Genomic DNA, 25368 nt, shown 5'->3' with positions numbered 1-25368 from the left:
CAAACAAACAAATCTGTTTGTTGCGTGATTTATATTTTGTAGTCATACGAAATTGTATGCTAGTGTGAAAGCAAAAACTAAAAGTGTTATGGACTTTGACAAACATAAAGAATGTCGCATGGATAGAAAACGTGACAGCTCTTGCGACATTGATGGCTAGTCCAAACCCGCCTTAGGGAGTTACCAAATGTTGCCTTTGGGCAACATTGTGGTTATAAAAATTAACAAAGTTTGTCTCTTAAGTCTTTGTATTATCGTTGTATTTGTTATTATTCACGATGCGGAAAAGCATAATATGATGAGATTGTTTAATTCTAGAGGAAAATTGTTGGAAATGAAATGGAAAATTTGTCTATATTTATCATATATAGTTCACAAATAAGCCAATTTGCCGTATTGAAATGCTCATATAGACATTTGTTTGAAAAATATTTTCTATTTTGTATGCAGAATACCATGCAGAATACCTCTTCCAGTGAAGTAACCACTTTATTACCGCAATGGCCCAATGTTGCCCACAGGCAACTTTAAAATTCCAACAAATTACCATTGCTATTTGGAACTGTAAATTATAGTTTAGTTTTTTTTATATTTTTATTCAAATTAAGTTGGCTGCAATTATTCATTTGACATTAAATCACATTGCATGAAATCACTAAAATGTTTCTTGTTCAATTTTTTTTTTGAGATTGAAGATGGTACTTTGATAAAATAAACTGTAATAATATACATTGTAGTTTGCTTTGTTATAATGTTTGTCATACATAAGATTTATATGTATATATCGAAAATAAAATTTTCATTCGTTTCTTGAATGCGTAAAAGATTTTAATTTGTTAGACTTTTTTGAGATTACAATATCGATCTGTAATGGCAACGAACAATAACCTTATTGAGAAGCTCCGCGGAAATGAAAACTTCGAGGTTTGGAGGATTTTTAGGTTATGGGCGAATCCTGGGCGCTATGAACTTTATATTATATATTTCAATACAGGACTATATAGTAGACACCTTGAGCATATCCGGAATGTCATATGAAGCTCCTATGACTTCCCCCGATGACGTAATTACAGCTTAAGGTACTCAAAATATGAATTTTTTACAAGATTCATCGTATGTTTTCTATATTTTTTGATATATATTCGCCATAATTTTTTCAAAAAACGTTTTGTATTGAGCGTTTAACATCGTCTCAATATATTAGTGTCAAAAACCCCGCAACAAATATTTGTTTGTATCCGAAAATAACGAAATTCTGCGTAAAACTCGTAATAACCGATTTTGAGCTATATCTCAAGAACAAGAGCTGATGGAGAAAAACCGTGACCAGATTTGAAAATAGCTCGCCGATTTCATTTAGAAACAACAACAACTTCGGTTGAAACATTCAACTTTTTCAATTTTGTTGAGCAGTGTAATGTAAGTGGATAAATGTGTAATGTAAGTGGATAAATGTACATATGTATTCTCATATTCTAGAGTGCAGCAGTGCCAAAGAAATATGGGATACATTGAACGAAGTATTTGCTGATTCTGGTCTAGTAACAAGAGTCGGCCTTATCCAGAGGTTCTGTTCAGCGAAACGTAATAGCTTTGCGTCCGTGGAAGGGTATGTAAACGTTATATTGACGAGTGCGCATAAGCTAAGTAGTGCTGGATTGAAGTTAGATGAAGAATGGGTCGGATCCATGATGCTTGCTGGTCTTCCAGAGGAGTACAAACCAATGATCATGGGCATACAAAGTTCAGGAATGAAAATCACTGGTGATTCTATGAAGCTGGAACTTCTGCAGGATGTACGAACCCGTGATGGGTTCTTCAATGGGAAGCTGGAACCCAACACTGCCGAAGTGACAATTGCGAACAATTCAAAAATCAATGTTAAAGGAGTGGGTAAGGTGGAATTGACAACTCGTGTGGATAAGCAACTCGGAAGCGTTGTGCTCAATGATGTACTGCTTGTACCTGCATTGTGCCTTAATCTTTTGTCGGTGTCAAAAATAGTGCAAAATGGTCACGAAGTTCACTTTAATAATAATGGCGGCAAAGTTATCAACGAAGATAAGGAAGTAATTGCAGCTGGATATCATGTGAATGACATGTTTCAATTGAAGACTTCAAATCATGGTGCTTACATGGGCAAAACTCCACAAGATGGTAAAATGTGGCACAAGCGAGTAGGACATGTGAGTAGTGAAATTTTAAAGAAAATGGTGAAGGAGCTGTAGCTGGGATCACTTGTGAGCCATGTAACATTGAGTGTGTTACGTGCTACAAAGGAAAATTTTCGAGGCATTCATTTCACTAATCAGCAAATCGTACCACTGATGTCCGTCTGTTGATACACAGTGATGTTTGCAGTCCAATGGAATGCAGTTCATTTGCAGGCTCAAGATACATGCTGATTTTTGTTGATGATTTTTTCTCAAGAGTTTTCGTATATTTTTTAAAGGCGAAAAGTGAAGGGGCTAAGAAGTTTTTGGAATTCAAGAACAAAGTCGAAAACGAGACTGGCAAAACAATCAAAATTCTGCAATTCTAGAATGAAATCTATCACCGTGCAAAGTGGGATTCAGCATCAAACTACCGTGCCTTACACACCGTAACAGAACAGTAAGTCAGAAAGAATGAATCGTTCTATTATCGACAAAGCAAGATGCCTCCTAATAGATGACAATCTGCCTAAAGATTTTTGGGCAGATGCTGTTAATACTGCGGTATATTTATTGAATCGCACTCGTTGCAAAAGCCAAAATTTCAAGAGTCCTAATGAAACCACACCATAGTGAAGCCTAATCTGAAAATTTTTAAAGTTTTTGGATGCAAAGCTGTCATTCAGATTCCAAAGGAGAAACGCAAGAAGTTGGACCCAAAAGGCAAAGGGGTTATTTTTGTTGGTTATTCAAAACATCCGACTTCTTACAGATTTTACGATTCCAAAACCAACAATGTAATCTTAAGTAGAGATGCAAAATTTTTTGAGACAGATTTCATGTACGAATCGGAACCTAAACAAAATGGAGTTTCATTTAACAAAATTGATCTCGGATGTGATTCAGTGGAGGAAGAAAGTCCCATCATTCAGGAAGTACACAACATTGAAAATATTACTGATCCGAAAGATAATTCCGAAGAGTTTGAAGAATGTACTGATTTGACAAACGAAATGAATGATGAAGTTGGAATCACATCTCCGCAATTAAGAAGGTCTTCCAGAGCTATGAAACCCAATCCAAAATAGGCGCAAGTGAGTCATATTGAAGGCCCGACAAGTATGAAACAAGCTCTAAAAAGTGAACACTGGAAAAGAGCTATCGCTGATGAACTAAATGCTTTAGCTAAAAATGGTACTTGGGAAATTGCAAATTTGCCTCCAGGAAAGAATGCAATTATTAGCAAATGGACATTCAAAATAAAAAGAAATTCCAGCGGTGAAATTGAACTATACAAGTCGAGACTCGTAGAAAAAGGATACTCATAGAAAGAAGGGATCGACTACAGTGAAACCTTTTCTCCCGCTGTGCGCTATTCATCAGTTCGACTCCTCCTGAGCTTGGCAGTGCGTTACGATTTGGACATAGATCAAATATATGTGGTGACTGCATTTCTACAAGGCGATCTCAAGGAAGAAATATACTTGAAGATTCAAGAAGGGTGCAAAGATGACAAACGCAAAGTTTACCGTCTAAAGAAATCGATATACGGCTTGAAACAGGCACGTAGGGTTTGGAACAGAAAATTGGACGAAGAGCTTAAGAAAATTGGTCTTACACAATCCAAAACCGAGCCATGTATTTATTTCAAAACACAAAATGGAGAGAAAACTTACGATGCAATTTATGTCGATGACATATTAATTTTCTCGAATAATCAAAAACGAAAAGTGCATATAAAGGAAAGTCTCTCAATATGTTTCAAGATGAAGGACATTGGTCCGGCGCATAACATATTGGGGATGAAACTTACAAGAGATAGAGAAAATGGAAAGCTATGGTTGGATCAGAAACTATATATAGATGATATGCTGAAAAAGTTTAACATGGATCAATGCAACACAATTTCAACTCCAATGGACCTTAATCAGAAAATTACCAAAGATATGTGTCCTACAAGCGAAGAAGAAATAAGTGAAATGGCAAGCGTACCATATCAAGAAGCTATTGGAAGCATTATATATGCATCCCAGGTAACAAGACCAGATATTTCATATGCTGTGGCGGTGCTTTCGAGATTTAATAAAAATCCGGGGAAAGTTCATTGGCAAGCCGCCAAGAGAATTTTGCGGTACTTGAAAGGCACAAACTACTAAGAATTGGAATTCGGCAAAGATGATTCAAGCCAAATAGATGGATTTACCGACGACGATTGTGCTGGTGACGTGGACGATAGAAAGTCAACCACCGGTTATGTTTTCAAATTTCAAAACGGGCCAATATCCTGCAACTCAAAGAAGCAACAAACCACAGCACTTTCTACCACCGAAGCTGAGTACATAGCACTATCGACACAAGAAGCTATGTGGTTGAAATCACTTCTCACAGAGCTTAATGGATTTCAATCTATCGAAATCAAATGTGACAACAAGAGTGCAATTTGTCTTTCTCGAAATAGCTAGTTTCATGCTCGGTCTAAACACATCGACATTCGCCACCACTATATTAGAGAATTAATTGAAGAAGATCAAATAAAGATATCATATATAAAAAACAGGAGATATGTTAGCAGACGTGATGACCAAAGCATTGCCATCCTCCAAGCATATCGACTGCTGCAATTTACTTGGAATCAAAGACCAATCTAGTGAGGGTGATGCGATTGAAGATTATACTTTGATAAAATAAACTGTAATAATATACATTGTAGTTTGCTTTGATATAATGTTTGTCATACAAAAGTTTTATATGAATATATCGAAAATAAAATTTTCATTCGTTTGCTTGTTTTCAATATTAAAATACGTCTTTTAACATTTTTTGAATATAAACAAGCACAGCTTCCCTAATATTGCTACTTCTTTAAAAGTACTTTCCAGTTTTACATTCTTCAAAAGTCAACCTACCAACATCTACTTAATATTAATAAATATCTCAAACGGCGTGGGGGCACAAGGGTTAATATATGTGATATTTTCTTAAGCAAAGCCGTAATAAACACGTGTATTTTGATTTAGAAAAACAAAAGTTTGAAGCCGCTTCTCCTTTTAATGAAGTTTTAGCGATCCCAAACATTTTTGCAATGATTATAATTTCTGCGAGCAATCTATCTATCTATATTAATAAAAGAGTAGAGTGACTGATTCACTGACTGACTGATTGATTCATCAACGCCCAGACGAAACGGCTGAAGCTAGAATCATGAAATTTTGGGTGAGGGTCACTCTTGGTCCGAAGGTGACAGATAAGGCTTGGTTTTTGGAAATTCGAACTGGAAGGGTACTAAAAGTACTAAAAGGTACTAAATATGGTACCGTTTGTATTTGGCGAACCGGTAAAGCTAGAAAGCTTGAAATTTGGAATGAAGGTCACTGATGGAGAGTTAGAAAGGTGTACCAAAGGGTTTTTAGAAATTCGAACTATAAGTGTACGAAAAGTACTAAAGTGTACCAAATTTGGTGCCAATTCGTACTTTGCGAACGGATAAAGGTTATAGGTTGAAATTTGGTGTGAGAATCAAGGTTAAAAGGTACGATTGACATAAGGAGGTGGTTTAGGAAAAGTGTACACATGTGTACGAAAAGTACTAAATGGCACTAAATTTGGTACAATTATGATTTGTGCGAACGGATAGAGCTGGAATCCTGAAATTTTGAATTAAGGCTACTGTTGGAGAGTAAAATGGATGTAGTTTTAAAAAATCGTACTCATGGGTACGAAAAGTACTAAATAGTACTAAATTTGGTACAATTCGGATTTAGGTTGAACAGATAGAGCTGGAATCCTGAAATTTTGAATTAAGGCTACTGTTGGAGAGTAGAATGGACGTAGTTTTGAAAATTCTTACTTCTGGGTACGAAAAGTACTAAATGGTACTAAATTTGGTACAATTATGATTTGGGCGAACGGATAGAGCTGGAATCCTGAAATTTTGAACTAAGGCTACTGTTGGAGAGTAAAATGGATGTAGTTTTAAAAAATCGTACTCATGGGTACGAAAAGTACTAAATAGTACTAAATTTGGTACAATTGGATTTAGGTTGAACAGATAGAGCTGGAATCCTGAAATTTTGAATTAAGGCTACTGTTGGAGAGTAGAATGGACGTAGTTTTGAAAATTCGTACTTCTGGGTACGAAAAGTACTAAATGGTACTAATTTTGGTACAATTATGATTTGGGCGAACGGATAGAGCTGGAATCCTAAAATTTTGAACTAAGGCTACAGTTGGAGAGTAAAATGGATGTAGTTTTAAAAAATCGTACTCATGGGTACGAAAACTACTAAATGGTACTAAATTTGGTACAATTTGGATTTAGGTTGAACAGATAGAGCTGGAATCCTGAAATTTGTAATTAAGGCTACAGTTAGAGGGTAGAATGGAAGTAGTTTGATAATTCGTACTTATGGGTACGAAGATTACTAAATTTGGTACAATTACGATTTGGGCGAACGGATAGAGCTGGTATCCTGAAATTTGAATTAAGGCTGCTGTTAGAGAGTAGAATGGAAGTAGTTTTGAAAATTCGTACTTATGGGTACGGCAAGTACTAAATTTTGTACAATTTGTATTTAGGTTGAACGGATAGACCTGGAATCCTAAAATTTTGAATTAAGGCTACAGTTGGAGGGTAGAATGGAAGTTGTTTTGAAAATTCGTACTTATGGGTACGAAGAGTACTAAATGGTACTAAATTTGGAACAATTACGATTTGGGCGAACGGATGGAGTTGGAATCCTGAAATTTTGAACTAAGGCTACTGTTGGAGAGTAGAACGGAAGTAGTTTTGAAAATTCGTACTTATTCGTACGAAATGTACTAAATGGTACTAAATTTGGTATAATTACGATTTGAGTGAACGGATAGAGCTGGAATCCTGAAATTTGGGTTAAGGCTGCTGTTAGAGAGTAGAATGGAAGTAGTTTTGAAAATTCGTACTTATGAGTACGACAAGTAGTCCACATTTACATTAGGCAATTTTCTTTGAAGCAATTGTCAGTTTGTCGGTGAGAGAGGGTGTTGAGAGGCAAAGGGTTACCATATGCCTCACCTCTCTCACCTTCAAACTGACAATTGCCAAAAGGAAAATTGCCTAATATAAATATGGACTTACTAAATGGTACTACATTTTGTACAATTTGGATTTAGGTTGAGCGGATAGAGCTGGAGTCCGGAAATTTTGAATTAAGGCTGCAGTTGGAGGGTAGAATGGAAGTAGTTTTGAAAATTCGTACTTATGGGTACGAGAGGTACTAAATGGTACTAAATTTGGTAGAATTACGATTTGGGCGAACGGATAGAGCTGGAATCCTAAAATTTTGAATTAAGATTGATGTTGTAGTATGGAGACAATTTGGAAATTCGTTCTTATGGGTTACGAAAAGTAATAAATTTCGTACAATTAAGATTTGGGTCAGCGGATAGAGCTGAATTTCTGAAATTTGGAATAAAATTTGCTGCTGGAGTATAAGACTGGCTACTGTTGGATTGTAGAATGGAAGTTGTTTTGAAAATTTGTACTTAAGTTTACGAAAAGTACTAAGTGGAACTAAATTTGGATTTAGGGTGAACGGCTAGAGCCCTGAAATTTCGAATTAACATTGATGTTAGAGTATGGGATTGAGATAATTTGGAAATTCGTACTTCGTAGGCTACATTTGGAGTGTAAAATGGAAGTAGTTTTGAAAATTCGTATTTATGAGTACAAAAAGTACCAAATTTGGATTTGGGTGAACGAACAGAGCTGGAATAATGACATTTAAAATTAAGCTTGCTGTTGGGGTGTAAGATGGAGTTAGTTTTGGAAATTCGTACTTAGGGATACGAAAAGCAATAAATTTGGTATAATTTGGATTTGGGTGAACGGATAGACCTAGAATCCTGAAATGTGTTATTGAGATTTCTGTTGGAATGTAGGAAATTGGAAATTTGTTTGGAAATTCGTACTTATGGGAACGAAAAGTACTAAATTTGGTACAATTGGGATTTGGAATCTGGAAACCTTGAAATTAGAATTGAGATTACTGTTGGAGTATAGGATTAAGGTAGTTTTGGAAATTCGTACTTGTGGGTACGAAAATTACTAAATTTGGTACAGGTGAATTTGGTAAGACTACGGTTGGAGTATAGGATTGAGACATGGAGGTAGTTTTTGAAATTCGTACTTATGGGCACGAATCCTGTTATTGGAATCTATATTAATAAAAGAGTAGAGTGACTGATTCACTGACTGACTGATTGATTCATCAACGCCCAGACGAAACGGCTGAAGCTAGAATCATGAAATTTTGGGTGAGGGTCACTCTTGGTCCGAAGGTGACAGATAAGGCTTGGTTTTTGGAAATTCGAACTGGAAGGGTACTAAAAGTACTAAAAGGTACTAAATATGGTACCGTTTGTATTTGGCGAACCGGTAAAGCTAGAACTTTGAAATTTGGAATGAAGGTCACTGATGGAGAGTTAGAAAGGTGTACCAAAGGGTTTTTAGAAATTCGAACTATAAGTGTACGAAAAGTACTAAAGTGTACTAAATTTGGTGCCAATTCGTACTTTGCGAACGGATAAAGGTTATAGGTTGAAATTTGGTGTGAGAATCAAGGTTAAAAGGTACGGTTGACATAAGGAGGTGGTTTAGGAAAAGTGTACACATGTGTACGAAAAGTACTAAATGGCACTAAATTTGGTACAATTATGATTTGTGCGAACGGATAGAGCTGGAATCCTGAAATTTTGAATTAAGGCTACTGTTGGAGAGTAAAATGGATGTAGTTTTAAAAAATCGTACTCATGGGTACGAAAAGTACTAAATAGTACTAAATTTGGTACAATTCGGATTTAGGTTGAACAGATAGAGCTGGAATCCTGAAATTTTGAATTAAGGCTACTGTTGGAGAGTAGAATGGACGTAGTTTTGAAAATTCTTACTTCTGGGTACGAAAAGTACTAAATGGTACTAAATTTGGTACAATTATGATTTGGGCGAACGGATAGAGCTGGAATCCTAAAATTTTGAACTAAGGCTACAGTTGGAGAGTAAAATGGATGTAGTTTTAAAAAATCGTACTCATGGGTACGAAAACTACTAAATGGTACTAAATTTGGTACAATTTGGATTTAGGTTGAACAGATAGAGCTGGAATCCTGAAATTTGTAATTAAGGCTACAGTTAGAGGGTAGAATGGAAGTAGTTTGATAATTCGTACTTATGGGTACGAAGATTACTAAATTTGATACAATTACGATTTGGGCGAACGGATAGAGCTGGTATCCTGAAATTTGAATTAAGGCTGCTGTTAGAGAGTAGAATGGAAGTAGTTTTGAAAATTCGTACTTATGGGTACGGCAAGTACTAAATTTTGTACAATTTGTATTTAGGTTGAACGGATAGACCTGGAATCCTAAAATTTTGAATTAAGGCTACAGTTGGAGGGTAGAATGGAAGTTGTTTTGAAAATTCGTACTTATGGGTACGAAGAGTACTAAATGGTACTAAATTTGGAACAATTACGATTTGGGCGAACGGATGGAGTTGGAATCCTGAAATTTTGAACTAAGGCTACTGTTGGAGAGTAGAACGGAAGTAGTTTTGAAAATTCGTACTTATTCGTACGAAATGTACTAAATGGTACTAAATTTGGTATAATTACGATTTGAGCGAACGGATAGAGCTGGAATCCTGAAATTTGGGTTAAGGCTGCTGTTAGAGAGTAGAATGGAAGGAGTTTTGAAAATTCGTACTTATGAGTATGACAAGTAGTCCATATTTACATTAGGCAATTTTCCTTGAAGCAATTGTCAGTTTGTCGGTGAGAGAGGGTGTTGAGAGGCAAAGGGTTACCATATGCCTCACCTCTCTCACCTTCAAACTGACAATTGCCTAATATAAATATGGACTTACTAAATGGTACTACATTTTGTACAATTTGGATTTAGGTTGAGCGGATAGAGCTGGAATCCGGAAATTTTGAATTAAGGCTGCAGTTGGAGGGTAGAATGGAAGTAGTTTTGAAAATTCGTACTTATGGGTACGAAAAGTACTAAATGATACTAAAATTGGTACAATTATAATTTAGGCGAACGGATAGAGCTGGGATCCTGAAACTTGAATTAGAGAGTAGAAGGGAAGCAGTTTTGAAAATTCGTACTTATGGGTACGCAAAGTAGTTTTGAAAATTCGTACTTATGGGTACGAAAAGTACTAAATGATACTAAAATTGGTACAATTATAATTTAGGCGAACGGATAGAGCTGGGATCCTGAAACTTGAATTAGAGAGTAGAAGGGAAGCAGTTTTGAAAATTCGTACTTATGGGTACGCAAAGTACTAAATGGTACTAAATTTGGTACAATTACAATTTGGGCGAACGGATAGAGCTGGAATCCTGAAATTTGAGTTAAGGCTGCTGTTAGAGAGTAGTTTTGAAAATTCGTACTTATGAGTACGACAAGTAGTCCACATTTACATTAGGCAATTTTCTTTGAAGCAATTGTCAGTTTGTCGGTGAGAGAGGGTGTTGAGAGGCAAAGGGTTACCATATGCCTCACCTCTCTCACCTTCAAACTGACAATTGCCGAAAGGAAAATTGCCTAATATAAATATGGACTTACTAAATGGTACTACATTTTGTACAATTTGGATTTAGGTTGAGCGGATAGAGCTGGATTCCGGAAATTTTGAATTAAGGCTGCAGTTGGAGGGTAGAATGGAAGTAGTTTTGAAAATTCGTACTTATGGGTACGAGAGGTACTAAATGGTACTAAATTTGGTAGAATTACGATTTGGGCGAACGGATAGAGCTGGAATCCTAAAATTTTGAATTAAGATTGATGTTGTAGTATGGAGACAATTTGGAAATTCGTTCTTATGGGTTACGAAAAGTAATAAATTTCGTACAATTAAGATTTGGGTCAGCGGATAGAGCTGAATTTCTGAAATTTGGAATAAAATTTGCTGCTGGAGTATAAGACTGGCTACTGTTGGATTGTAGAATGGAAGTTGTTTTGAAAATTTGTACTTAAGTTTACGAAAAGTACTAAGTGGAACTAAATTTGGATTTAGGGTGAACGGATAGAGCCCTGAAATTTCGAATTAACATTGATGTTAGAGTATGGGATTGAGATAATTTGGAAATTCGTACTTCGTAGGCTACATTTGGAGTGTAAAATGGAAGTAGTTTTGAAAATTCGTATTTATGAGTACAAAAAGTACCAAATTTGGATTTGGGTGAACGAACAGAGCTGGAATAATGACATTTAAAATTAAGCTTGCTGTTGGGGTGTAAGATGGAGTTAGTTTTGGAAATTCGTACTTAGGGATACGAAAAGCAATAAATTTGGTATAATTTGGATTTGGGTGAATGGATAGACCTAGAATCCTGAAATGTGTTATTGAGATTTCTGTTGGAATGTAGGAAATTGGAAATTTGTTTGGAAATTCGTACTTATGGGAACGAAAAGTACTAAATTTGGTACAATTGGGATTTGGAATCTGGAAACCTTGAAATTAGAATTGAGATTACTGTTGGAGTATAGGATTAAGGTAGTTTTGGAAATTCGTACTTGTGGGTACGAAAATTACTAAATTTGGTACAGGTGAATTTGGTAAGACTACGGTTGGAGTATAGGATTGAGACATGGAGGTAGTTTTTGAAATTCGTACTTATGGGCACGAATCCTGTTATTGGAATCTATATTAATAAAAGAGTAGAGTGACTGATTCACTGACTGACTGATTGATTCATCAACGCCCAGACGAAACGGCTGAAGCTAGAATCATGAAATTTTGGGTGAGGGTCACTCTTGGTCCGAAGGTGACAGATAAGGCTTGGTTTTTGGAAATTCGAACTGGAAGGGTACTAAAAGTACTAAAAGGTACTAAATATGGTACCGTTTGTATTTGGCGAACCGGTAAAGCTAGAACTTTGAAATTTGGAATGAAGGTCACTGATGGAGAGTTAGAAAGGTGTACCAAAGGGTTTTTAGAAATTCGAACTATAAGTGTACGAAAAGTACTAAAGTGTACTAAATTTGGTGCCAATTCGTACTTTGCGAACGGATAAAGGTTATAGGTTGAAATTTGGTGTGAGAATCAAGGTTAAAAGGTACGGTTGACATAAGGAGGTGGTTTAGGAAAAGTGTACACATGTGTACGAAAAGTACTAAATGGCACTAAATTTGGTACAATTATGATTTGTGCGAACGGATAGAGCTGGAATCCTGAAATTTTGAATTAAGGCTACTGTTGGAGAGTAAAATGGATGTAGTTTTAAAAAATCGTACTCATGGGTACGAAAAGTACTAAATAGTACTAAATTTGGTACAATTCGGATTTAGGTTGAACAGATAGAGCTGGAATCCTGAAATTTTGAATTAAGGCTACTGTTGGAGAGTAGAATGGACGTAGTTTTGAAAATTCTTACTTCTCCAGCTCTATCCGTTCGCACAATTATGATTTGGGCGAACGGATAGAGCTGGAATCCTGAAATTTTGAACTAAGGCTACTGTTGGAGAGTAAAATGGATGTAGTTTTAAAAAATCGTACTCATGGGTACGAAAAGTACTAAATAGTACTAAATTTGGTACAATTGGATTTAGGTTGAACAGGTAGAGCTGGAATCCTGAAATTTTGAATTAAGGCTACTGTTGGAGAGTAGAATGGACGTAGTTTTGAAAATTCGTACTTCTGGGTACGAAAAGTACTAAATGGTACTAATTTTGGTACAATTATGATTTGGGCGAACGGAGAGAGCTGGAATCCTAAAATTTTGAACTAAGGCTACAGTTGGAGAGTAAAATGGATGTAGTTTTAAAAAATCGTACTCATGGGTACGAAAACTACTAAATGGTACTAAATTTGGTACAATTTGGATTTAGGTTGAACAGATAGAGCTGGAATCCTGAAATTTGTAATTAAGGCTACAGTTAGAGGGTAGAATGGAAGTAGTTTGATAATTCGTACTTATGGGTACGAAGATTACTAAATTTGGTACAATTACGATTTGGGCGAACGGATAGAGCTGGTATCCTGAAATTTGAATTAAGGCTGCTGTTAGAGAGTAGAATGGAAGTAGTTTTGAAAATTCGTACTTATGGGTACGGCAAGTACTAAATTTTGTACAATTTGTATTTAGGTTGAACGGATAGACCTGGAATCCTAAAATTTTGAATTAAGGCTACAGTTGGAGGGTAGAATGGAAGTTGTTTTGAAAATTCGTACTTATGGGTACGAAGAGTACTAAATGGTACTAAATTTGGAACAATTACGATTTGGGCGAACGGATGGAGTTGGAATCCTGAAATTTTGAACTAAGGCTACTGTTGGAGAGTAGATCGGAAGTAGTTTTGAAAATTCGTACTTATTCGTACGAAATGTACTAAATGGTACTAAATTTGGTATAATTACGATTTGAGCGAACGGATAGAGCTGGAATCCTGAAACTTGAATTAGAGAGTAGAAGGGAAGCAGTTTTGAAAATTCGTACTTATGGGTACGCAAAGTACTAAATGGTACTAAATTTGGCACAATTACAATTTGGGCGAACGGATAGAGCTGGAATCCTGAAATTTGAGTTAAGGCTGCTGTTAGAGAGTAGAATGGAAGTAGTTTTGAAAATTCGTACTTATGAGTACGACAAGTAGTCCACATTTACATTAGGCAATTTTCTTTGAAGCAATTGTCAGTTTGTCGGTGAGAGAGGGTGTTGAGAGGCAAAGGGTTACCATATGCCTCACCTCTCTCACCTTCAAACTGACAATTGCCGAAAGGAAAATTGCCTAATATAAATATGGACTTACTAAATGGTACTACATTTTGTACAATTTGGATTTAGGTTGAGCGGATAGAGCTGGAGTCCGGAAATTTTGAATTAAGGCTGCAGTTGGAGGGTAGAATGGAAGTAGTTTTGAAAATTCGTACTTATGGGTACGAGAGGTACTAAATGGTACTAAATTTGGTAGAATTACGATTTGGGCGAACGGATAGAGCTGGAATCCTAAAATTTTGAATTAAGATTGATGTTGTAGTATGGAGACAATTTGGAAATTCGTTCTTATGGGTTACGAAAAGTAATAAATTTCGTACAATTAAGATTTGGGTCAGCGGATAGAGCTGAATTTCTGAAATTTGGAATAAAATTTGCTGCTGGAGTATAAGACTGGCTACTGTTGGATTGTAGAATGGAAGTTGTTTTGAAAATTTGTACTTAAGTTTACGAAAAGTACTAAGTGGAACTAAATTTGGATTTAGGGTGAACGGATAGAGCCCTGAAATTACAAAAAGTACCAAATTTGGATTTGGGTGAACGAACAGAGCTGGAATAATGACATTTAAAATTAAGCTTGCTGTTGGGGTGTAAGATGGAGTTAGTTTTGGAAATTCGTACTTAGGGATACGAAAAGCAATAAATTTGGTATAATTTGGATTTGGGTGAACGGATAGACCTAGAATCCTGAAATGTGTTATTGAGATTTCTGTTGGAATGTAGGAAATTGGAAATTTGTTTGGAAATTCGTACTTATGGGAACGAAAAGTACTAAATTTGGTACAATTGGGATTTGGAATCTGGAAACCTTGAAATTAGAATTGAGATTACTGTTGGAGTATAGGATTAAGGTAGTTTTGGAAATTCGTACTTGTGGGTACGAAAATTACTAAATTTGGTACAGGTGAATTTGGTAAGACTACGGTTGGAGTATAGGATTGAGACATGGAGGTAGTTTTTGAAATTCGTACTTCTGGGCACGAATCCTGTTATTGGAATTAAGATTTCACCAGTAATTAATTAATTATACCAGTGAAGGATTGAGGCAGTTTTGGAAAATCGTACTATTGGGTGTAGGGACAGTGCTGGAATCGGTATTTTTTGGATTTAGAGTATTGCTGTGCAATGTTGGTCTCGCTGTTAATTTTCAGTGCTCGGCATTTCCATATTATATATTGTTTATATGTTTTTTATATCCTTTCCGCATACGAAGTAGCGGGCACTTTGCTAGTATATATATATAAAAGAGTAAAGTGATGACTGAGAGATCTACAACGCCCAGACGAAACGGCTGAAGCTAGAATCCCCAAATTTTGTGTGAGGATTAGTCTTGGGGCGAAGTTGCTCGATAAGGCTGGGTTTTTGGAAATTCGTCCTAGAAGGATGCGAAAAGCACTAAAATGTACTAAAAATTGTCTCATTTGTGTGGCTGACCGCCTTATAATCAATGCCCAGACGAAACGGCTGAAGCTAGAATCCCCAAATTTTGTGTGAGGATTAGTCTTGGGGCGAAGGTGCTCGATAAGGCTGGGTTTTTGGAAATTCGTCCTACAAGGGTGCGAAAAGCACTAAAATGTACTAAAAATTTTCAAATTTGTGTGGCTGACCGCCTAATAATCAACGCCCAGACGAAGCGGCTGAAGTTGGAAACCTGAACTTTTGTGTGAGGGTTAGTTTTGGGGCGAAGGTGCTCGATAAGGCTGGGTTTTTAGAAATTCGTCCTGCAAGGGTGCGAAAAGCACTAACATGTACTAAAAAATGTTAAATTTGTGTGGCTGACCGCCTAATAATCAACGCCCAGACGAAACGGCTGAAGCTAGAAACCTGAAATTTTGTGTGAGTGTTAGTCTTGGGGCGAAGGTGCTCGATAAGGCTGTCTTTTTGGAAATTTGTCCTACAAGGGTGCGAAAAGCACTAAAATGTACTAAAAATGGTAACATTTGTGTGGCTGACTGATTAATAACACTGCTCAACAAAATTGAAAAAGTTGAATGCTTCAGACGAAGTTGCAGTTGTTTCTAGATGAAATCGGCGAGTTATTTTCAAATCCGGTCCCGGTTTTTCTCCATCAGCTCTTATTTTTGAGATATAGCTCAAAATCGGTTTTTACGAGTTTAACCCCGAGTTTCGTTATTTTCGGATACAAACAAATATTTTTTTCTGGGTTTTTCGACATTAATATATTAAGGAGATGTTGTACGCTCGATACAAATCGTTTTTGAAATAGTTATGGTGAGTATATATCAAAAAAATATAGAAAATATACGACGGACCTTGTAAAAATTGCTTATTTTGAGTACTTTAAGCTGTAAATACGTCATCGGGGGAAGTCATAGGATCTTCATATGGCAATGCGGATATGCTTAGGGTGTCTACTATATAGTCCAGTATTCAAATATATAATATAAAGTTCATAGCGCCCATGATTCGGCCATAACTTAAAAATCATCATGAAGACTGCCATTGAAAAGTAAGTGGCTTTTGTGGTAATGATATCACTGGTAAATTATTTCCCTTTAGCAGTCTTCATGGCGATTTTTAGGTTATGGCCGAATCATGGGGGCTATGAACTTTATATTACACATTTGAATACTGGATTATATAGTAGACACCCTAAGCATATCCGGAGTACCATATGAAGATCCTATAACTTCCCCCGATGACGTAATTACAGCTTAAAGTACTCAAAACATGCAATTTGTACAAGGTCCGTCGTATATTTTCTATATTTTTTGATATATACTCACCATAACTATTTCAAAAACGATTTGTATCGAGCGTGTAGCATCTCCTTAATATATTAATGTCGAAAACCCCACAAAAAATATTTGTTTGTATCCGAAAATAACGAAAGTCTGGGTTAAACTCGTAAAAACCGATTTTGAGCTATATCTCAAAAACAAGAGCTGATGGAGAAAAACAGGGACCGGATTTGAAAATAACTCGCCGATTTCATCTAGAAACAACTGCAACTTCGGTTGAAACAAAAGTCCTGTTGACCAGTGTAATCAACGCTCAGACGAAACGGCTGAAGCTAGAATCTTGAAAATTTGGGTGAGGGTTAGACTTGTGGCGAAGGTGCCCGATAAGGCTGGGTTTTTGGAAATTTGTCCTAGAAGGGTGCGAAAAGTACTAAAATGTACTAACAATGGTGCTTTTTGTATGGCTGACTGATTAATAATCAACGCTCAGACGAAACGGCTGAAGCTATAATCTTGAAATTTTGTGTGAGGGTTAATCTTGGGGCGAAGGTGCTCGATAAGGCTGGGTTTTTGGAAATTCGTCCTAGAAGGATGCGAAAAGCACTAAAATGTACTAAAAATTGTCTCATTTGTGTGGCTGACCGCCTTATAATCAATGCCCAGACGAAACGGATGAAGCTAGAAGCTTGAAATTTGGAGTGTAGGTTGGTGTTGGTATGTAGGCGTGAGATAAGGCTCGGTTTTTGAAAATTCGAACTGGAAGGGTACGAAAAGTACTAAATATGGTACCCTTTGTATAAGGCTAACGGGAAAAGCTAGAATTCTGAAATTTGGGATGAGGGTCACTGGTGGAGAGTTAGAAAGATGTACCAAAGGGTTTTTGGAATTTTGACCTAGAAGTGTACGAAAAGTACTAAAAGTTATAAAATTTAGTACCAGTTGTATATTTTGAACGGCTATAGCTAGAATCTTGAAATTTGGTATGGAAATAAAGGATGGGAGGTGGTGTTTATGAAAGGAAATTCGTTCTCATGTGTACGAAAAGTACTAAAGTGTACTAAATTTAGTACAATTTGGATTTGAGTGAACGGATAAAGCTGGAAACTTGAATTTTAAAATTAAGACTACTATTGAAGAGTAGGATTGAGATATGAGGGTTTTTTTTGGAAATTCGTACTTATGTGTACGAAAAGTACTAAATTGGGTACAATTTGGATTTGAGTGAATGGATAGAGGTGGAATCCTGCAATTTTGAATTATTATTACTGTTAGAGTATAGGATTGAGGTAGTTTTGAAAATTTGTACTTATTCGTACGAAAAGTACTAAACGGTCATGAATTTGGTACAATTCGGATTTGGGTGAATGGATATATGTAGGTGGAATCCTGTAATTTGGAATCAAGATTACTGTTGGACTGTAGGATTGAGTGAATCTTGGAAATTCGTACCTATGGGTACGGAAAATACTAAATTTGGTACAATTTAAATTTAGGTAAACGGACAGAGCTGGAATCTTGAAATATTGAATTAAGATTTCTGATGGGCTGTAGGATTGAACAAGTTGTGGAAATTTGTACGAAAGTACTAAATGGTACACAATTTGGATTTGGGTGCACGGATAGAGCTGGAATCCTGAAATCTGGAATTAAGGTTACTGATGGAGTGAAGGATTGAGGTAGTTTTGGAAATTCATACTTATGGGTACGGAAGGTACTAAATGTACTAAATTTGGTACAATTTGGATTTGGGTGAACAGATAGAGCTGGAATCCTGAAATTTATAATTAAAGTTACTTATGGGGTGTAAGATTGAGGTAGTTTTGGAAATTCGTACTTATGGGTACGGAAAGTACTAAATGGTACTAACTTTGGTATACTTTGGACTTGGGTGAACGAATAGAGCTGGAATCCTGAAATTTGGAATTAAGATTACTGTTGGACTGTAGGATTGAGTTAGTCTTGGAAATTCGTACTTATGTGTACGGAAAGTACTAAATTTGGTACAATTGAAATTTACGTGGACCGATAGAGCTGGAATCCTGAAATTTATAATTAAGATTACTTATGGAGTGTAGGATTGAGGTAGTTTTGGAAATTCGTACTTATGGGTATGGAATGTACTAAATGGCACTTAATTTAGTACAATCTATATTTGGGTGAACGGATAGAGCAGAAATCCTGGAATTTCGAGTTAAGGTTATTGTTGGAGAGTAGGGTTAAGGAAGTTTTGGAAATTCGTACTTATGGGCACGGAATGTACTAAGTGGTACTAAAGTGGTACAATTTATATTTGGGTGAACGGAGAGAGCTGGAATCCTGAATTTTAGATTACTGTTGGAGTGTAGGACTGAGATAGTTTTGGAAGTTCGTACTTATGGTTACAAAAAGTACTAAATGGTACTTAAATGGGTAGTATCCTGAAATTTGGAATTACTGTTGGAGATAGTTATTGAAATTCGTACTTTCATACGAAAAGTATTAATGGTATTATGAATAAAGATGGAATTCGGAAATTTAGTATTATAGACCCTGTTGATGTGTAGGGTTGAGATATGGATGTGGTTGTGGATATACTTACAAAATTACAAAATGGCACAGAATTTGGTTCAAAGTGTTATTGTGTAAATTAGTAGAGTTGAAATTGTGAAATTCGATATTATGTGTACGTACATATGTATACGAAAAATACTAAATTGCGGTTGGGATTATGTTTTGGATAAAAGGCAGTAGTTTTTTAACTTATACATATTATAGGTACTGAATTTGGTACCAGTTTGGCGTTGAAGGGATAAAGTGGAATTTCGAATTGTTGTTGAGGGATGGTGTTGGTGTTTAGATAAGAATTTTCTTTAAATGCATACAAATTCTGAAATTAGGCTTAGGGCTGGCTGACTTATTGAGAAATACACAATGGTATTAAATTTGGCGTTGGTGTAGCAATGAAGCTGGAATAATATAAGTAGTGTGTGAAAAGTACAAAATTGCAATCAATTTGGTATTGGGCTAAGGAATAGGTATATTATCTATTTGACAGGTTCATTTTTAGAAGTGGTCGTACAATAAATGTACTAGGAGTATTAAGTAATACTAAATATTGAAGCACTGGTATTGGGTGAATCGATAATTGAAATTTGTTGTGAGGATCACTGTTGAGATTGGATCAGAATGTTTATTAAAATCCACCTTTAAATGTATGAAAGGTTTCCACATGTAATACTATTGACATTGGGTGAACAAGTAGAGCTAAAACTGTAACAAGCTAATGAGCTAAGGTTCTGGATTCTAAAAATTGTACTGAATAATGTTCTATTGTTTCTATGTTAACACGAATTCGGTTTCTAAATAATGTAATAATTGTTTCACAAACAGACGGGACAAGGGAGACTTCTCTCATATCAATGAGTGCACCCCGATTCATATTAGATCAATGATATGAGACGTACTGATTATCGCCGAGTCCGAACGGCGTGCCAACATTACTGAGGGGTATTTTGCAACCGTCGAAAATTTGATGTTGCCTGACCGGGGAATCGATCGGTTTTCTACATTTTGATATCACAAATTCCAAAATTCCGACTGAAATTTAAAATGTAGGTCGCTGTTGAAGTGTAGATGTCCTTTTTTTTGAGATTCGAACAAAACATGCATGAACAGTACTTGATAGAAATTAAATATCAATTTAAATAGCTATAAGTACATAAAAATGTTCAGTGTTCACCATATTAAATGTTTATTTGAATATTATTTCTTTTCCGCATACGAAGTAGCTGGCATTTTGCTAGTTAACCATATAAGTGGAATGATATGGAAACATTAGAATTGGAAATATAAAGATTTTTTATTTAATTTCAGTATATTTAATCAATTGTATGAAATATTATATAATAACACTGCTCGTACATTTTTGGCTTAGAAAACATTAAGTTACCTAACTGTATTATGTATGTCATACTCGTATACCCAAATGGATTATTCAATTTTTTCTAACTTGAAAATGTTTGTTATTATAGGTAAAAAAATATTTTAGTCGTTTTATTTCTGATAGTCAACAAGATGGAACAGTATGGTTTGATTATAATGGCACCCCACTAAAACTTCATTATCCAATAGGTGAGTAAAATTAAGAGTATTTGTACATCTCACGTTTTTATGTAAGTAAACATTTCCCTGAAATTGCATGTTCAAATTTTGCTACATTTAACAAAAGATCAAGTACAACAAATAATAAGTTATATCATAAGCAGTATGACCAAACTCTTTCTGCCATTTTTTCATCTTCTGAAAGCTTTTAGAAATAGCTAGCCAACAAGTTGCCAAATAGTAGCGTTACATTAACCGGTAACGCGTATAGCACGTAAATATGTAAATATAAAAAATATAAAAACCATAAAAAGTGCCTGACTTCCGTATCGCCAGTTGCTTTAAAAATCACTGAAAATCTGCGTAGTATTATGTTTCTTAATGCCGTTGTATTTAACAAATGCGAAGCTACGTGTTTCAAAATACACATGTTTAACGCAGGTAAAACGCAAACATGTATAATTTTTATTTCTGACACATTTAGTTGCATTTTCGAGGAACAATGTATGAGTGTGCAACTAAAATTTTTTGACGAAGTTTAAACAACGCAAAGCAATTGACGATACGGAAGTCAGCCAGTGGCATTATGGTAGAATGACCAAATTTTTTTGTCTCCACTCTCCAATCCATTGAAGACTTCTCGACGACTGCCCTTTGCGATCATCGACGACATTTTCACACAAATGTCGCAAAACTCGTGCACGATAAGTTGAGCGACAAGGTAACCGAATTTGTCTTCATGGACGATAGAATGAACATTAACTTGTACCAAGGTACATTACAAGACATTTTCGTTCAGAATGTCACACATCGCACATGAAAGAGTGACAAATTTGGTGACACCGTCTTGTTTAAAGACAATTTTGAAATTTTTCGTTGATGAAATGGTCATAGCAGATTCAATTTCCTACTGGGTTGTTTTTGACGCCTAATGCAGCCCATACACTATCAAATTGGCTTGTCCAGTTGATGAACTCCTTTTGTACGTGTGTGCATGATAAGTGTGTAGCAAAGCACTCAATCAGCCTTCAATCTGCAACCGAAATCTTCAAATTTTTCTCTAAAAATGAATGATCTTAATCTTTTTTATTTCTTCACAAACACAACGTTCTTTTTTTTAAATTGCTTTTTGACAATTTTGAAAATAAACCATATTCATCGGATTGACTGAGTTTCATTTTGAAAATCAAAACTATTTTGATTTTCCTTAATCCATAAAATTCACACACACATTCTCATATTTTGAAAAATGTACACATACTTCTTCAAATACTGACATCAACATTTTATAGTGTATGGGCCGCTTAACCCGTCACTCAACGGACCGTATGTACCGGAGCCTTTATCGTTTAACGTGAAGAACGCGTACTCCCAGTCTTTGGTCGGTACGCGTTCCCCGTCTTATCAAGAATTAGTAAATAGCACGAACTTCATATCAGCTGGTTAAACATACATAAATAAATACACGATCATACAATATGTCAAACTTCTAAGTGTAAAATAACGATCCTATTCAAGAAATGACATCTCGGAATATTTGGCAACATTGCAGATGTTGTTGTAATGAAGGATCCGAAAACCAAGCTTTTGTGCGTTTTTCGTTTCATTACTTACCCCCATTCGTACACGATTGATCTTGTATCGATATGATACTTTACTTCCTGAAGGGAAGATCTAAAATATCAAATCGGGGAAACATTTTGAGATTCGTCCAATAAAATAATAACCTTAGCAACTGCGTCCGTGTGAATGTTATTCAGACCTGCCTGATATGCCTGTTGATCTAGGGGTTCTCCTATATTCTTGGACCTCCCTCTCTAGAGCATGAATATCCTTCCTGATATGCTTGGGTGTATCGGGGCTAGCCAGTAGATGGTGATTGGGATGGCTCTCACGGTAACACCCGAGTACGTACTGCACCGAAAGCATCTCATTGTGCTGTTGTACTGAAAGAATTTTTGCCTCCTCATGTAGATGGTCCACTGAAGACTTGAGGAGACACCCTGTTGCTGTTCTCAAGGCGGCATTCTGAGAAGTTTGAATCTCTTTCCAATGCGTATCAACTAAATTCGGGACCAAACTAGCGCCGCATAGCTTACCACAGACCGACCCATCGTGTTATATGTAGTCAACAAGGTTTCTTTATGTGCACCCCAAGTGCTGCCGACTAGGGAGGATCTCGTTTCTGCATTTCAGTTTGTCGCAGATAGCTGCAGCATGCGCGGAAGTTCAGTCTCTCCCAGATGTCATCAGGGTAGGTACCTGACGCCAGGATCGTACAATTCGCATACGTTACGATCTCGATGCCGTCAGGAGGGGGCGGAATACAGGAGAGGTAGAGGTTAAACAGTTCCGGAGATATCACTCCACCTTGGGGAACTCCCTGTTTCACCCTACGGGGTGTGGACTTCTTGTTCCTGAATTCCACGAACGACTGGCGTCCACACATATAATTGATTATCCAACGTTTCAAAATTGGCTTGACAGTCTCAAAGGCTTTTGATAAGTCAAGCGCCACCATCACCATTCTATCACACGGCCTTTCCTTGTTGAGTCCTCGATGGAGATGGCGTGCAGCGCTGTAGTCGTGCTGTGCTGTTTACGGAATCCATGCTGATGATCGGCAACTAGATAGCTATTTCTGACGCAGGGGATTACTAAGGCCTCAAGAGTCTTTGCTACAGGCGACTAAAGCGAAATCGGCCTGTACGATTCACTCTTGCTGGCATCCTTGCCTGGCCATTTTCCAGACTTCGGGAACAATGAGGGTGGCTAGCGATAAGTTGAGAACTGTAGTGAGATACTCCACTCCCGGTTTATCCAGCTGTTTCAGCATTACCATGGAGATTCCATCAGGGCGCAACTATTTGGATGATTTTGCGATCTGATGCGACGTAGAACTCTTCTCTTCGCTCTGTCACTCCCGGGGTGCTCGACAAACTGTCGATTGAATAACTAAGGTAGCCAAACGTGACTGAGCTCCTATCTTTCTTCCTTCCGGGCTTCGAGAGTGACTTAACCGTTGCCCACAATTCACTTAAACCGGCACCAATGTTGCAACTCTTCAGATGATTTAACCATTTGCTCCGCTTATGTTCGCCGACCAGCCTGTAAACTTCCAGTGTCAGCTCCCTGACTCTGGGGTCACTGGAGTTGGCTCGACGAAGCTCATCACGCTCATTTGCTAATCCCGTTGCCTCTGCTGGGAAGTTTGGTCTTCGGGTAATCGACCAGCAGGTATATGGTGAGCGGCTGCATCCTTTCCGCTACCCGAACATCAGAAGGATTGGGCAGTACTCTGCAGCGGTGATTGGTGAACTCTATGAAACCTGGCCAATCAGCTTTCTTATGATTGACGAATGTGCGGCGTGCAGAGGTGATGAAATCGGGCGGTCTGCTAATGGAGACAATTATGGGGAGATGGTCTGATCCAAGACAAATGACGGGCTGTCAGGTAACGTCATTTGTCAGACCCGGTGACATGACTGTGACACTCTCCTCTAATTCTGATAGGAGCGTTCTCATTGGCCGTACAAAACGTAGAGAATCTGCTCAGCCAGCGCTGTACCCCTCTGGTCGTTTCCGAGGGCCGAATGCCACATCTCATGATGCGCATTAAAGTCCCCCAAGACCAGACGATTATGACCTTCCAAAAGCTTGCTAATGTTAGGCTCGTAATCTGAGATACAGCTATTTCTCGGCGGAATGTATACGTTCAGCAACTCTTTCTTGGCAGTTCCACACCAGATTGCTACCCCATACATTCCAGTCTTTAGAGTCAGGCTCAAGCGAGATAGGTCTGTATTGAACAGACTGGTGCAAAAGGAAAGCTAATCCCCCACCTGCGATCCTTCCTAATTACGTTGTAACCACCACAACGTACTGAGCTGTGGTCGTTCAGCATGGTTTCCTGCACCGCCGCGACCTTGATCTTCTTCCGATTCACAAAAGTCCACTATTTCATCGATCTTACCTCGGAGCCCATTGCAATTAAATTGCAAAAAGGATGCATTTTCTGGGATTGGAACAACAACGACTGGTGTTAAATGCTGCGCGTGCGGCTGCTGTTGGGGGGACTGCGGGGGAGTTTCGTAATCCGACGACGAAGGAGTTTCGTAATCTGCCGACGGCGACTCACTGGGGGCTTTGTTCACGCAGCATGAAGCAACATAGTCCCTATCGTAGTCCCTCGCGTGGACAAGTCCAGAGCAATCCCTTAAATGCACCCACTCCTGACATCTATTGCATCTCACCGAAGATTGGATATGGGTGAAGATTCGGATGTGACAAACCGAGCACAAATATATTGGTCCTGGGTTTTCCTCCCTCCCGGCGCGGACTAAAAGAATCCGGAGCAGACATTCCGGCATATGCCGCTCCCAGCACAGAAAAACGAAACAAATACGAACACATGTACACTGAGGTGGCAGCCGCTGGTCGGAACGCTGATGTTGTGTGGTCCCGGGTCAATCCGGTACAGAGAACCCGCTGCCGTGGGATTGCCCATACATGATGGCCTAACTGTGGTTAATGAAATGTTTTATTTACTGAATCCTTTATATGCTTTGGCCACAAGTCTTTTTAATATAAAATAAAACGCAAATTACAAAAAAGACAATATTTAAATGGTTGGGTATAAATTAAATGTGTATTCTCGTACTTTTTTTTTATCGA

General features: G+C 37.2%; 1 protein-coding gene across 1 annotated transcript in view; it reads left to right on the top strand.

Moving 5' to 3' along the window:
- Atg5 (autophagy protein 5) overlaps positions 1 to 25368 on the top strand; it is a 298800-nt gene that overhangs the window by 91088 nt on the left and 182344 nt on the right. The window contains exon 2 of the mRNA XM_073979162.1: positions 20625 to 20724. Coding sequence (XP_073835263.1) covers positions 20625 to 20724 — 100 coding nt within the window. The remainder of the gene's footprint in view (positions 1 to 20624; positions 20725 to 25368) is intronic.

Source organism: Musca autumnalis, unplaced genomic scaffold, assembly GCF_047663935.1.
Source record: "Musca autumnalis isolate F117 unplaced genomic scaffold, ASM4766393v1 scaffold_3, whole genome shotgun sequence".
NCBI lineage: Eukaryota > Metazoa > Arthropoda > Insecta > Diptera > Muscidae > Musca > Musca autumnalis.
Note: the sequence above shows the minus strand (reverse complement) of the source record. Positions and strands in the feature narration are given on the sequence as shown.